Raw genomic sequence first — 16,619 nt, 5'->3', positions numbered from 1 at the left:
GAGCTTGTATATCTGCTATTTTTTGAATAGCCAAAAGAAATCTAAAAATGACACACAGATGCGTTCCCGGTCTTACAGGGTTAAACACAAACCCCTTCCCATGACCACGTTGGAAGCGCGCCAAGTTTTGTAGCGGACAGCCAGGCTTTCAAACCTGAATTTTTGAGCAGCAGAATGGCGGATGATGATTGTCCATTGTCCTCCAGCAGGAAAAGAGTTTTTTTTCCTCTTTTATTTAATTAAAAAGAAAGAAAGAAAGAAAAAGCTCTTGGTTATTCCGTCCAGCAGCAGAGCATCATGGGTAAATGCCGCGCGGAGTCACGTGACATAGTTTCCGAATACATTCTGGTATAAGGCAGGGTGCCGTGTCAAGCCACGCCACGCCACACCACGCCATGCCAAACAATCAAATTGGCTCTTTTCCGCCTACGAATGGTTAACCCTGAATCTTACCAGAACCTGGAACTTTCCAGAACCCTTGAAGTTCTGGCATGTTTTTTTGTTTGCTGTTTGTTTACGTTTCCTTTATAACCCAGGACAACCACCTCTGAAGGTTGACGTACGTCATAAAAAATGAAACTCATAAAAGAAGAGAACATAGGAAATCTACATTCACATTGTCGCATTACAACAGCTTGTAGATTTGCTATTTTTGCTATTTTCACACACAAAAAAAAACATCTTAAGTATAAGTTGTGGGTTCCTAGAACTCAGGGTCAGTAACACCTCCTGAGCAGGGCCCAAATTAGGTTCTGATCACCAAGGGCGCCGATACTGTGGGTGCCTCGGAGCTAAAGCACCCAGGAGAAATGACGAGCACCCATCACAAACTCATCACAAAAAAGAAAAAACCTCCGACATCTACACTTCATGGAGTACATGTTTTGTACCAAATTAAACGCATTAAAGTAACAAAACCCCCCAAAAAGGTAACAAACCCGGAAAAAAACGAATACGGATGCGTGCCGCGTGCGTTGCGCACCCAGTAGCGCGGACATAAATCGGCGCACCTGCTGATAACCTTATCTGAAACCCAGCCATAAGCGTGTATGGAAACAAACCCAGAACCTGTGAAACTCGTTTCACGGCCACAGCAACGGGTTCAGCTAAGTTCTCGTAGTGGGAAAAGAGCCAAAATAATTCTCCTTAACGATGGCGATGGCGAAACGGGTGGATGGCCGTGGCGACTGCGGCGACATCCCCCAAACCCCCAAACTCATGAGAAACACATCTGTCACTTTGACCAGTAAGCTCCGCCCTTAGATTGTCCCCCCCCCCAGCCTCCGCCTCGGCTCGCTCACGACTGTTTCCGGAAGGTGAAAATCTCCCGGGCCTTGTTGGAGGCCTTCTTGCCCACGGGCGGAGGGGTGGGCGCGGGGTTGGGGGAGGGCGAGGGCGTGGGCGACGGGGAGGGCGAGGAGGAGGGCTGGGGGGTGGAGGTGCCTCCATAGGGGCAGCTCTGGGAGTCCGGGTGCTCGCCGGAACACTCCACGGTGGGGATGTAGCGGCTGTCCCACATGCCCGGCCCGCACAGCCTGCACAGGTCGTGGAGGCTGCAAGGGATCCTGGGTAGGAGGCGGAACTGGTACAGCAGGCTGCGTGCCTAGGAGGAGACAAGGTGATAATTGGCTCTTTTTTCTTTTTCTGTGTTTATTGATTTTCCTAGCCAAGATTTCTTTGGCTATTCAAAAATAGCAGATCTACAGTACAAGCTATGAGCTTGTATATCTGCTATTTCTTTTTTTTAAACGTGAAATGTTTGTGTAAATCTGAATATATATATATTGTTTAAAGCAAACATTTTTAACTCAAATCTCAAATCTTTGCTTCTGGGGGTCCTTGGAACAAAATATTTTGAGATGGGGGTCCGGGGCCAAATACATATCATTTTGGGGGTCCTTGACATGAAAAAAGTTCGAGAACCACTGATATTATAGCGATATAAGTTTAAAAAAGAATCCCCAGAAGCAAAGATTTGAGTTACAAATATTTGCTTTAAAAAAAGAAATGTATATATTCAAAGATTTGCACACATTTTCACTAATTTTCAAAAATAGCAGATCTACAAGCTCGTAGCGCGGCACTCGGTGCCGTGCTATGAGCTTGTAGATCTGCTATTTTTGAATAGCCAAATGACAGATTATTTCCTGGTCTAAATAGGTTAAAAAGAAAGAAAATGAAAAAGGAAAATGACAGTACAGATGTTTCGTAAAAGACAATAAAAACAAGTAAAAAAATCAATTTCCTCACAATAGCTCAAAAAATAAAACACTACTATAATACACTATGGATAAACAAACAAACAAACAAAATAAAATACCATATACATGAACAAAAGAAACTCACAAACCAAACTCAAGTGTAAAAAGAATACGTCTCTTTTCAAATATGAAGGGTAACCTGTGAATTTCATGAATGTTGTTTTGTTTGTTTGCTTAGTTAGTTGCTCAGGCGACAAAGAGATGGAGTAACAGGGTTGCCAACTACCTGAAATGCAAATAAAGGGACACCTGGCTGTAAAGGACGCCCAGAAACAGATAAAATCTCACTGTATATAATGTACAGTTTTTGTATATAATATTAACCACTTGAACCCCAACATCCAATTTTCTGGGGGGGAACATTGGCCAAGAATAGCAGATCTTGTGATTTTGTATATCGGCAATTTTTTGGCAAAGACATTTGGTGTAGACATAAAACGGCTGTCCAAGTAGAGAGACAACTCCGGTCCAGTTTATTATAGCATAATGTATATGAGCCGTTTGAACCTGTAAGATGAACAAAGTCTGTCCCAAAAGGGACACGTCTTTTAGTTTCTCCAAATAATTCAACAATTCAACGAGACAATTCCGTCTTTCAGGGGACTGTTGGCAACTCTAATGGAGTACGAAGCAGAAGCAGAGATACTGTAGGTAAGAAAAATGTATAACAAAAGAACATGTTTTTACAACTGTCACCATAAATGCAAAGCAGAAATGAGTGCAAACGCGGGTTTAAAAGATAAGGTCACAACGACAAAGTCACTGATGCGTTATACAACCTCTAGAGTAAAAATATTCCCGTCTGCTCCCCAGAACTACACATGCAAAATGTCAACCACACAATGCAGGCACAGCAGTAGCAGTGTTGATTTTGTCGACTAAAACAATGACGAAAAATGTTGGACTACCTCTTTTCACTGACGAAAACTAAATAAAAACTAAATAAAAACTAAGCTATGATGACTAAAACTAAGACTAAATATATTGACAATTTCGTCAACAAATAAAAACTAGACTAAAATGTTAGTGAGGGACTAGTGGAGAAGATATCCAGTAGAACTAAAAGACAAGTTATTTTATGTTTGGCTGCGCTCGTTTGTTGCGCTCTGAAAATAGCAGATCTACAAGCTCACAACGCGTTGCGCTGCGACGCGTTGTGAGCTTGTAGATCTGCTATTTTCATCATGCAACCAACTGTAAAATCAGCCATTACGACGCCATCAAGGCACCGCCAACATACATTGTATTAGACTAGCAGCAGCAGCAGCAAACAGGAGTGCAGGCTGCTCACTGTGCTTGTAGCAGTAGGAACGCATGCAGCATACACATACACATGAGGAAGCGCACATAATACATGCACACAGACACACATTTGTATTACTATTCTTGTGAGGACATCAACATTTTAGGACACCGATTTCATGAATGGCACATTTTAACCTCTAAATGTGCAGTCAATGCATTTAACCTATTTTAAATAAAGTGCTACGTACACTATATACTGTAGTACAATGAAGTTCACCGTTTATCATATAACGTGTGTGCACCAAACAGTCTATTAAAGTGCATATTATGGCATTGTCTCCCCCCCTCACTGTGTGTGAAATTTGGGATAGATTGGAAGGTTCAGGATTTTTGCCTTTAATGAAACAACTTAATTGTACCCAAAATGTAAAGCAGGATGTTATAGCGCCACCATGAGGCAACTTTTAAAATTGTGGTGTGGGGTGTCTTCCTTGGTCTACTGAGAGTGTACACACACACACACACACACACACACACACACACACATGCACGCACGCACGCACAAGCAGGGGTGCAGATCATAAATCTGGGCATGGCAGCATTCATTCAGCATCTCAAGGCTGCTGTGAGGCTACTGTCTATCAAGACGTAGTCCCCCCCCCCCCCCCCCCCGCAGCATCAGAAAAGGCAGAGAGAGAGAGAGAGAGAGAGAGAGAGAGAGAGAGAGAGAGACAGAGAGACCAGCGCTACACTGACTCACAGTGACTGAATGGTATTGCCACATATCACATTGATCACATTTAGCAACATGCCAAAGAAAACCAACAACTCATCATTACTAACATCATCTTACGACCATTAATTTACACACTGAGTCATCTGCAGTGGTACTCTGATTGTTTTGTAGTAGTAGTAGTACCAGAGTATTGGCATGAAAATATACTCTGTCCCATTTGAAAAAAGTAAATCTAAATTTGGCAAAATGATGCAAAAATAGCTCATGCCTTGTGAGCTTGTATGTGGGCTAGTTTTCAAAAGACAAAGTATAAAATAGGGATTCATTGGTTAATATATATATATATTTTGTTGTATTTTGTAATAATGATCTAAATCTGCAACGTAACCAATAACTGTAGTGGAGTAAATTACAATACTTGCTTTTGGGAAGTAGTTAAGTAGAAGTACTCAAGAACTACTCATGTATGCCTTTTATTTCTTCCCAATTCATCTGAATGAAAGTGAAGTGACAGCACATACATATTGTAATCAATAGTACTTGAGTAAATGTTCTTAGTTAGTGTACTTTGCACCAGCGGTGCTGTGCATGCAGGTGTGTGTGTGTGTGTGTGTGTGTGTGTGTGTGTGTGTGTGTGTGTGTGTGTGTGTGTGTGTGTGTGTGTGTGTGTGTGTGTGTGTGTGTGTGTGTGTGTGTGTGTGTGTGTGTGTACCTTGCGCAGCACCAGCTCTCCGTTCATGTGCATGGAGAGGTTGCTGAAGTGCAGCAGCATCTGGTCGGTGGCCAGCTGCTGCTCTGACACATCCTCACCGTACAGCACGATGATGGAGACACACAGGAACAGGTGGAAGTAGTCTGTCTGCAGAGAGAGAGGGGGGGAAGAGAGAGAGAGAGAGAGAGAGACAGACAGACAGACAGACAGACAGACAGACAGACAGAGAGAGTGATACACATTGTCAGTGTCATCCACAGTACAGCCAACAACAGAGCAGTGTAGCTTTTTTTTCTTTCTTTTTTTGTGAGATCTGACGTTCATAGTGACAGAACACTATGCCAGTGGTTCTCAAAGTTTTTCATGTCAAGGACCCCCAAATTGACACTTATTAGCCCGCGGACCCCCATTCGAAAAGATAAGCCATGGACCACCATAAGAGAAGATTTTTACGGATCACTAGCAGTGATTCTCAACCATTTTAATTTCAAGGAACCCCCAATTTGACATGCATTAGGCTACGGACCCCCATTTAATGGCATTTCTATCTCTGGGACCCCAATTCATATTGTATAATCAATGTTAATCTAACTCTGAGTGTGTACAAATGGAACCAAATGGACCCGTTAGGGTCCATTTGGTTCCATTTGTACACTCTCAGAGTTACAGACCCATAAGGGTCCATTTAGTTCCTGTCCATCATTTAGCTGGGGACCCCCTGGAACCCCCTCAAGTACCCCTGGGGGTCCCCGGACCCCACTTTGAGAACCAACGATCCACAGGACAGCCAACAACAGAGCAGTGTAGCTTTTTTTCTTTCTTTTTTTTGTGAGATCTGACGTTCATAGTGACAGAACACTATGCAACGTGATTGTCTTGAATACCCCTGGGGGTCCCCGAACCCCACTTTGAGAACCAATCCACTATGCAACGTGATTGTCTTGAATGAATGCGTCCCACCGGAAATCTCGCAAGACTTCGGGTGTGGCGCAAAAATATCAAAATATGTGATCTAGCGCAAGGCCTATTGGAGCGCGTTTCTAGCTGTGGCGGATCCGGGATGGAGTTAAAAAAATCACACCCAGTGTGAAGTGGGCGGTGTGTGGTCATCACAACATGACTCACTTAAAAAAAAGGACAATTGACTTTTTTTTAAGTCCATACTGCTATTCATAGGGCTGCACATGTGTCATGTGTTTCGCTAGCCAATCACAGTCCTGAATTTGCCAAGTCAGCCAATCACATTACAGCTAGTGGTGATGACACTAGCTGTAATGTGATTGGCTGACTTTGCAAAAGTATAGATTTGCATTGACTGTGGAAGGGTTAGGGTTGTAGACTGCGTTGTAGACTATTGGCCAATCACGGTGCAGGATTGGTCAGTGTCCAAAACTCACTTATAGGAAAACCGTGGTCCAAAATTCCCCTCTAATAATGTAATGAAATCCCAAACCACCTCAAGTCTCAGCTCCTCCTTAAATAATGGAGGACAATTTGTCTGTAATTTCTGTCCAGTTCTTCTCAGCCAGACCCCAAAAGAGACGGACTTGATTTTTCCACTGCAGTTTCTAACATGAATCGATCAGGTTTCTTTTGTCTTCCCTCGCCGACCTCGTAAAGAAGCTCAGTGACCATCTTTGGCATCGTGAAGGAGTTTTCACTCTTATTCTTTTTCCCAGTCAGTTTGCTGCCAGCGGCGTTCACTCTCACTTCTCTTTCTTGGGATTCCCTCAAAAGCCTCAAAGAGAGGAGATTTTCTTTTCCTCTTGAGTGAATTCTCCATTTCTCTCGCTTCTTTTTTTCTCAGCCAGTAAATTTATTTGGGAGGAGATCCAGTTTTGCAAAGGCAGTATCTAAGTAAATTTACTCAAGGACTGTATTTAAGTAGGATTCTTTGTTACTTTTGAAACAAATAGTTTATACTTTCATTCATTTACCATTGAAATCATTGAGATACGAGGTTTCTGCCTGACAGCAGAGTTATGCTGCTTCTCCCAGTCCAAACCCTCACTCTGTGTCTGGCTGCATCTCTCTCTCTCTCTGTCTGTCTGTCTGTCTGTCTGTCTGTCTGTCTGTCTGTCTGTCTGTCTCTCTTTCTCTCTTTCTCTCTCTGTCTGTCTGTCTGTCTGTCTGTCTGTCTGTCTGTCTGTCTGTCTGTCTGTCTGTCTGTCTGTCTGTCTGTCTGTCTGTCTGTCTGTCTGTCTGTCTGTCTGTCTGTCTGTCTGTCTGTCTGTCTGTCTGTCTGTCTGTCTGTCTGTCTGTCTCTCTGGCTCACGGTAGCTTCTCTTCTCATGCTGTTTGCTTTGAGAACAAACTTCACGCTGTTGCTTGTCGTCTCATAGATTCAAAGCCTGGTGTTTCTGGCTTCATTCTGATAGCGGTCTGTGTACAGTAATATTCCGAAAAGACATGAAACCGGTACCGTAGCACAATCTCAAAATGTCCAAGTCAAGGAGGACTTGAGTTGACTGACTTGCGAATCGGAGAAGTGTTTCTACCTGTTTCATAGTTCTGTCTTCGCCAGGCCGACAGGCCCGAGAGACTAAGACTATGTATTCGCCCCTGTGTGTGTGTGTGTGTGTGTGTGTGTGTGTGTGTGTGTGTGTGTGTGTGTGTGTGTGTGTGTGTGTGTGTACGCACTATTTGCACGCACACTCTCAGTAGACCAAGGAAGACACCCCACCCACATTTTTCAAATTGGCCTCATGGTGGCGCTATAACAATAAAGTTGCTTCTATTATAAAACATGCATTAACCACTTTAGCCCTATTTTATACCTAGGCTATTTGAAAATAGCCAATCTACAAGCTCACAACGTGTCGCATCGTGACGCGTTGTGAGCTTGTAGATCTGCTATTTTCAAACATTTTTTGTACTTTTACTTTTGGTACTTTAAGTACATTTTGATACCAATACTTTTGTACTTTTACTCAATTAAATTCTGAATTCTGAACTTTTACTTGTAACGGAGTACTTCTACGTTGCAGTATTGATACTTTTACTTAAGTAAAACATTTGAGTACTTTTTCCACCACTGGCGGACGTTTAGTGTTTTTTGTTGATGAGGACCACAATGGAAATAAGCCTTCTGGCTTTATTGTGTTTTCATCCTCGGTGATACAATATGTCGGAAAGTGCTTTTGTGCACTTTTTTTTTATGTCACCAAATAAAATCAATCAATCAATCAGCCAAACCCCATTTGAATTACACTCATAAAGGGGCACCACAACGTATTTCAGCTTTCTATGACTCATTGTTTGTATATTGCATTGTATATCGGCCCTGTTGAGAGATCTTTATGAGAAAATGTCATTATTTTGTCAGAGTCACGCAGTGCTTTGGAGACATACGCTCACAGCTGAGAATGCATAACTCACCATGCATAATTCACCAGCAAATTAGAAACAAGACAAGTATACATTGAGTGTATAGCCTTACACATAAACGCCACTACACAGTAAATTCCTCAGTATTAATCTAACTCCCAAGAATGTACTTAATGGAACCATTCAGAGTTACTGTACACTAATGTAGATGTTTCACTGTCTGGTAGTCAGTGTTGCCCTAACCCTAGCCCCCCTGTACTTGAACATTGCAGTCGGTACAGCTGCCTTTGACGTACTTAAGTACAGTACTTGAGTACAGTACTTGAGTAAATGTACTTAGTTACTTTCCACCACTAACGACATAGTGTCGATGACGAGAGTCCCTTGTACTGTGATGCTAGAGACCGGGGACGACGTGGCGTTCCTGAAGTGGGTTTGTCCCCAAATATTCCGCTGACAATGTTTGACTTTATGACGTCCATATCTAACCGGTATACAAATACTACGTCTTTGTCTGGAGAGCCACATCCAGGAGGTATGGCGTGCACTGGACAATAAAACTATAAATGACCAGATAATAAAAAGCAATAAAAGCCAGTGTTCTTGGGAAAGGTTGTTCCTTTTCCCACCTTTTTAAGTATTTCATTTGTTTAAAAAAAAGAGTAACCTAAAAAGTGTAAACTTTATAAAAAAATCTCCTTATATTTCTGCCTTTTTTATACATTTTGCCATTTTGTTTATTCGTATTTAGACTTACTAACCTTTTGTGTGGATGTATGCTTATAAATTGAGCCTGTCGGAAATTGCAACAGTAAATATGATGTATGGGGCTTTTTTGGAACATAAAATTGTAGTGGTACGTAGAGTAGATCTAGGCTTACACTAAGGCGGACATGCATCTCCATATCGTATGTACAAAGACGTGTAACACAAACAAATACCGTACTGTAAAGTAATAAATGACAGTATTAAAAAAAGCAATAAAAGCCAGTGTTCTTGGGAAAGGTTGTTCCTTTTTCCACCTGTTTTCATTACATTACATTACAGTCATTTAGCAGACGCTTTTATCCAAAGCAACTTACAATGAGTGCATTCAACATAGGTAGGGAACGAAAACTACTAATCACTAGACGTCTTAAGTGCATTTGCTGCAAAAACAAGCAACTAAGAGTATACCTAGCGCTAAGGTAAAAGTGCAATATATCAGCTACCTATTTCCTTAAACAGATGAGACAAAATAGCAAAACCAAATGAGCAGGAGCTAAAACAAATAAGTGTATCGACTAAACAAGATCCAATAAACAATACAACAATAAAACAAGCGTTCGTACAACTAGTTAACAACAAGTAGGCCAGGCAGAGAGGAAGGATAGTGTTTCCTGAAGAGGTGGGTTTTCAGCCTGCGGTGAAAGATGGGCAGTGACTCTGCTGTCCTGACATCAGTGACTCTGCTGTCCTGACATCAGTGGGAAGTCCATTCCACCACTGTGGGGCCAGAACAGAAAAAAGTCGTGACCGTGTAGATCGGCCAGAAGGACCCTTGAGTGACGAGGCAATCAGTCGCCCCGAGGTGGCAGACCGAAGTGGTCGGGCAGGGGTGTGGGCATTGACCACAGCCCGGAGGTAAGTAGAAGCTGTTCATTTCACTGCCCTATAGGCTAGCACCAGGGTTTTGAACTGGATGCGAGTCGCTACGGGGAGCCAGTGTAGAGAACGGAGAAGGATAGTTGTGTGGGAGAACTTGGTGCGGTAGAACACCAGACGAGCCGCAGCCTTCTGAACAAGCTCCAGAGGTCTGATGGTTTTCTTTAAGTAAAGTGTTACCAAAAGGGGTAACCTGACTTTTTCTGCTTTACTGAACAATGGCTTTTGCTAAGAAGACTCCACCCAAAAAAAATAACGTCCACACAACAGCAGCCCTACAGTATACAGTACCTGGTAGTGTGCCCAGCAGGCCTCCCACATGCGCAGGGCCTCGGTGTCGGGGAACTCTCTCTTGAAGCAGAGGAGGATCCAGCGGTGGCAGAACAGCAGTTGGAGGCCGTCTTCCCCCAGCAGGGTGAGGTGCTGGTGGAAGCCGGGCAGCATCAGACGCAGCAGCTCTCTCAGGAACATCTGGAGGGCAGAGAGACGGGAGCAGAGTTGATTTCGTCAACTAAAACTATGACGAAAAATGTTGGTCGACTACCTTTTTCCACTGACTATGAAAACCTCAACCTGCCATCTCCCACATCAAGAAAACAGCAGCACTGGCTGCAGTTCATTTTTAAATGTATTCATTTTGATTATCCACAGTATCTGAAAAAGCTTATGGGACCTTTCACTTCTAGACGTCAGCTAAGACATTGTTCACAGATTTACTTTGAAGTTCCAACTGCATCTACGTCAGTTGCCAAAAAATCATTTATGTTTAAAGCTCCTTCTGACTGGAACAACTTACCTGTTCATATTCGTTCAATAACATCTTTTCATTTGTTCAAAACTGCCCTGTCCTCTCACCTTGAGATTACCTGTTCATGTTTCGACTAATCATCATTATAACTGATCTATGACGCAATGTTTCATATACGCGCTATGTGTACTGTTGTAGTTGTTGTTGTGTTATCGTTGTATTCTTTTTTTTTGTCTTGTTTCTTGTTTTGTTTGTTTTGTCTGGTTGTTGTTGTCAGATTTGTCTGTAAAAAATATTTTGTCTTATTGCATGAAGTGTCTTTTGTAATTTGAGGACCCCCTCGAAAACAAGATGATTCATCTCAAGGGGTTACTCCTAATAAAGAAATTTCAGAATGACGAAAACTAAATAAAAACTAAATAAAAAATAAGCTATGATGACTAAAACTAAGACTAAATATATTGACAATTTCGTCAACAAAGAAAAACTAGACTAAAATGTTAGTGAGGGACTAGTGGAGAAGAGATCCAGTAGAACTAAGACATTCTATGTTTGGTTGCACTCGAGTGTTGCGGTCTGAAAATAGCAGATCTACCAGCTTGTAGATCGGCTATTTTCAGCATGCAACCAAGTGTAAAGTGTCAACCATTATGACGCCATCAAGGCACCGACAACATACATTTTAGTCGACTTAAATCAACTGTAGATTTAGTCGACTAAAATCTTATGATATTTAGTCAACTAAAACTAGACACAAACTGAAACATTTCAGATGACTAAAAAATGACTAAAACTAAATTAAATTTTATTCAAAAGACTAATTTTATGCTAAAACCAAAATAAAACGTGCATAAAAGATCTTATGCAACCAGTGCACACACTCACACTCACACAAGGCGCACACACGTGCGCGCACACCCACACCCACACACACACACACACACACACACACACACACACGCACGCTCCTCACCAGCTGCCTCTCCATGTCTTCGTCTCGCGGGGAGCTGATGAAGATGGTGTTCTCCATCAGCCCCACGAAGCACCAGAAGGTGTCGCTCTCGTCCTGGACCTCGGTGAGCAGGGGGGCCACCAGGTCGGACATGCCCTGGCAGTAGCCCATGTCCGGGTTCAGCACGGCGTAGTTCAGCAGGACGCGCCTGGAGAAGTCAAGTTCAACTTCAAGTTTAATTATGTCCCAAACTGGGCAATTTATGTTACAGCAGAGATAATAAGTAACTCCAACACACAGTAAACATACATACACCAGACAAACATAGACATGATCCAGTGGCGTTCCCAGGAATTACATTTAGGGCAGGCAAGACCCCGGGTACTCGGGGGAACAAGTTAACAACAACACTACATTGACTACAAAACTGAAAAACGTTAATAAAAACAATAATAAGTGTATATTCAATGTATGTATTTGTATTCTAAAAAAACAGCATTACAGAAAAGGCGAACATGATGTTCTCGCGCAAATTATTGACAAATTTCAACATTGCGATTACAACAGCAACAATAATAGCAACATCAAATAGTGTTCAAGCATGTAGTGATGTCTCAAAACAAGAGACGACGGGGCTTGCTGCACTTGAAAATATCTATAGCCTAACTGAATTGTAGTTCAGACCTTCAGTTAAATCTCTCTCAAACGCTAGGAGACACAGACTATTTAGGCGAGAGTTTGTCATTGTACTTCTGTGTGTACTTTTTATGCCAGGTGAGTACAGGTGATGGCCCACTGGCCCAGACCCCCACTCCTGGCACGGTGGCACCCCATGAAAACAAAGGCATACATTTGCATCACTATAGGCGAGGGTAAAAGTACAAAAGTATTGGCATCAAAATGTACTTAAAGTACCAAAAGTAAAAGTACAAAAATGTTTGTGAAAATAGCAGATCTGAAAATGTGTGCAAATCTTTGAATATATATATTCTTTTAAAGCGAACATTTTCAACTCCAATCTTCGCTTCTGGGGGTCCCTGGAACCAAATATTTTGAGACGGGGTCTATTAGCTGATATATAAAAACATTGAACAAAGTATTAGAAAAATGTGCTTCTCGGTTATTCGATTAATCAAATAAACGAATAATTGCTAATAAAGTAATGGATAGTTGCAGCCCTGCATCATCCAGAGACAAGAAGCAGGAGCCGTCATGATGAGGACGATGACGATGAGGCAAAGTGAACTAATAACATGCTGTTTAAACCCTCCTGCTCCTGCTTCAGAAAAGCCATTAGCTATGAGTACGCATCACAAGTGCTCTAACGGCTTAGCCAGAGTCAATAAAGCATGAAACTCATTTGCGGCTCTCCCCCCCCCCCCGGGGGTTCAGAATATGAAATGAATAGGCAGGTACTCCTGTGTGTGTGTGTGTGTGTGTGTGTGTGTGTGTGTGTGTGTGTGTGTGTGTGTGTGTGTGTGTGTACCGAACGGGCTCTGGGATGGAAGAGATAACACTGCTGGGTGGGGAGGAGAGGGGGAGAGAGAGGGGGCTGGGAGAGAGAGAGAGAGAGAGAGAGAGAGAGAGAGAGAGAGAGAGAGAGAGAGAGAGAGAGAGAGAGAGAGAGAGAGAGAGAGACTGGCAGAGAATAACCGTCAGATAGCATGTTGTGTGCGGGAGATTTATTATAATCCATTCCATGACTGGGTCAATAGATACATATATGTGTGCGTGTGTGTGCGTGCGTGCGTGCGAGAGAGAGAGAGAGAGAGAGCGTGTGTGTGTGTGTGTGTGTGTGTGTGTGTGTGTGTGTGTGTGTGTGTGTGTGTGTGTGTGTGTGTGTGTGTGTGTGTGTGTGTGTGTGTGTGTGTGTGTGTGTGTGTGTGTGTGTGTGTGTGTGTGTGTGTGTGTGTGTGTGTGTGTGTGTGTGTGTGTGTGTGTGAGTGAGTGAGTGAGAGAGAGAGAGAGAGAGAGAGGTGGGGGGAAGATATTGCTTTGTTTTGTTCCACTTTGGCAATGTTAAACGTATGTTTTCTCATGCCAATAAAGCTCCTTTGAATTGAATTGAGAAGAGAGAAATAAAGAGAGCGAGATGGTAGTTATACTATATGCTGATGAATGTTGGCTATACTTGTTTACATAATCTGTATGTCATTTTGACAGACACATCATCATGCCCGGAACGTTTTTTTTTTGTCTAATAAAATATTCAATCAATCAGTGTGGTTGAGACTAACAACCGTGTGCCGCGGAGCGGAGTTGTTGTTGTTGTCCTGACCTCATGATCTCCACATTGGGGTTGTTCTCTCCTCTGAAGAAGACGTTGCTGCGGTCAGTCCTCACCACGTCCTTGTCCACCGTGAACTGGACCTTCCTCCAGAACTCGCTGTGCTCCTCTGGACTCATGGACAGTCTGGACAACACAACGAGAACAGAGAACAGCCGTCATGAAACAAAGACGAAAATAACATGAACCCATTAACTGGAACGCATCTGTGTCACTTCAGATTTCTTTGGCTATTCAAAAATAGCAGATCTACAAGCTCATAGCGCGGCACCGAGTGCCGCGCTATGAGCTTGTAGATCTGCTATTTTTGAAAAACCTTGAAAACTTTATTTTGGGGGATTTTTAGGTTAGGTTTCAGAAAGCATTTTTAACAATCGCCTCAGGTTAATGGGTTAACTCATTCACTGCCAAGGTCGAATTATGACTACTTTTTTATTGTAATTTTCTTCTTTTTTTTCCACACAGAACCAGGACATAACTCAATCCGAAGATTTACTGTTCCATTCACTTACTGGTTATCTTATTACTTAAAAATCCTGTATCTCGATTTTACTATGTATTTTTGACGAGACATGTTTTTTCAACGGCGTATATTAAGCGAACGGGAGGTCGCAATTACTTTTTTTTTTCTTTCTCGGAAGCACAGTGAAACCCTCAGTGATTAGCAACCATCAGGGGATCGATCATACTGGAGATAAATATTCTGTGACTACTTGAAAGGGTAAGAAAATCGAAAAATCGCTGGCAGTGGGTGCACGCAGCCATATATAAGTCTGGCAGTGAAAGAGTTAAAACCAGGAACGCATCTGTGTAACCATTTAAAACCATTATTTTATACTTTGGCTATTCAAAAATAACAGATATACAAGCTCTGAGCTATGAGCTTGTAGATCTGCTATTTTTGAAAAATCGTGAACATGTGTGCGAATCTTTGAATATATATTTTTTAAGCAAACATGTTTAACTCAAATCTTTGCTTCTGGGAGGTCCCTGGAACAACATATTTTCAGATGGGGGTCGGCGGCCAAATACATATCATTTTGGGGGGTCCTTGAGGTGAAAAGGTTTGAGAACCACTGATATAGCAACAGTATACGTTTTTTCAGAAGACATCCCCAATACACAAAGTTAAATAAATCATGTACAAATGGAACCAAATGGACTCTTCTGAGTTAAATGAACACTCATGGTTATACAGTGCAGAGCAGCACAATAACCCTGCTAACAGGTCTGTGCAGCGACATACTGTTGTGTTAACAGATTAGATTCAAGTTTTATAAACAACCATTTGGATAAAATGACTTACTCTCTCTCTGTCTGTCTGTCTGTCTGTCTGTCTGTCTGTCTGTCTGTCTGTCTGTCTGTGTGGTGATTAATAGATCGTTGTTGTCGGGCAAAAACCTCTTATCTTCCTATTTTATTATTTTTTTCCCCCTGTAATTCTTCGTCATATTAGTGTCACACAAAAGTAGCAGATCTACAAGCTCAAAACACGTTTTGAGCTTGTAGATCTGCTGTTTTTTTTTATCCTGGAAAGTAACAGTTTCAGGATATATAAGAGGTTTCCACTACCTTACAGCCAGTGGTGGAAAAAGTACTCAAATGCTTTACTGAAGTAAAAGTATCGATACTGCAATGTAGAAGCACTCTGTTAGAAGTAAGAGTCCGGAATTCAAAATGTACTTGAGTGAAAGTACAAAAGTATCTGTATCAAAATGTACTTAAAGGACCAAAAGTAAAAATGCTAAAATGTTTGATAATCGCAGATCTACAAGCTCACAACGCGTTGCGTTGTGAGCTTGTAGATCTGCTATTTTCAAATAGGTACTAGGTATATTGTATGTTTTATAATGTAATAATTTATATCTGCAAAGTAACTAAAGTTTTCAAATAATTGTAGTGGAGTAAAAGTACAATATTTGACTACTGAGATGTAGTGGAGTAGAAGTAAAAGTATAGACAATTGGAAAAACTAAAGTAAAAGTACCTCAAAATTGTACAGTACAGTACTTGAGTAGATGTTCTTAGTTACTTTACACCACTACCCTATACAGTCAAAGAGATGCGATGTCCTAGCTAAGTCGGTGGGGGATTTAATTAAGCGTGTTTATTTTTCTCCAGCGCGGCGGTGGTCCCAGCAGGAGCAGAAAGACGTACACACCTGATGCAACGCTACGCAACCGTTACGTTCCATGACCCTATGTTGTTTATGTGGTTGGACACTCCCCCGAGATACACACCTGTGTGTGTGTGTGTGTGTGTCGATGACTTGACTCTCTGCCTTGATCGCTGTGTATCCCCAGTGGTCGCCCAAAGCACTCAACACACAGAGGTGGAAAAAGTATTCAGCTTTTTTTTTTTACTTAAGTAAAAGTATCAATACTGCCATGTAGAAATTCTCGGAATTTAAACTTTACTTGAGTAAAAGTACAAAAGTATTGGTATAAAAAAATACGTACAAAAGTAAAAGTACTCATTATGCAGAATGTCCCATTTCACAGGTTTTCAAATGTATAAAATCTTTTGAAAAAATCTTTTGAAAATATCAGATCTACAAGCTCACAATGCGTCGCATCGCGACGTATTGTGAGCTTGTAGATCGGCTATTTTCAAATGGCCAAAATGTACATATAGGGCTGGAGTGGGTAATGTTTTGTAATAATCAAAATCTACAAAGTAACTAGTAACTAAAGTTTTCAAATAATTG

The 16,619-nt window shown here is 41.8% G+C and overlaps 1 protein-coding gene across 4 annotated transcripts in view; it reads right to left on the bottom strand.

The window, feature by feature from the left end:
- Nucleotides 1-561: 561 nt before the first annotated feature.
- Nucleotides 562-16,619, bottom strand: part of tbc1d16 (TBC1 domain family, member 16) — a 92,129-nt gene continuing 76,071 nt past the window's right edge. For all 4 annotated transcript variants that reach the window (XM_084071157.1, XM_084071159.1, XM_084071160.1 and 1 more), the window contains exons 10-14: nt 13,904-14,038; nt 11,647-11,833; nt 10,217-10,396; nt 4,955-5,101; nt 562-1,603 (exon numbers count right to left, since the gene is read on the bottom strand). In XM_084071157.1, the coding sequence (XP_083927283.1) occupies nt 1,298-1,603; nt 4,955-5,101; nt 10,217-10,396; nt 11,647-11,833; nt 13,904-14,038 (955 nt within the window). In that variant the 3' untranslated portion in view covers nt 562-1,297. The remainder of the gene's footprint in view (nt 1,604-4,954; nt 5,102-10,216; nt 10,397-11,646; nt 11,834-13,903; nt 14,039-16,619) is intronic.

The sequence above is a fragment of the Gymnoscopelus microlampas genome (genome assembly GCF_963454915.1).
Source record: "Gymnoscopelus microlampas genome assembly, chromosome: 11".
In the NCBI taxonomy this organism is placed as follows: Eukaryota; Metazoa; Chordata; class Actinopteri; order Myctophiformes; family Myctophidae; genus Gymnoscopelus; species Gymnoscopelus microlampas.
This window is presented reverse-complemented; position numbering and strand designations above follow the sequence as displayed.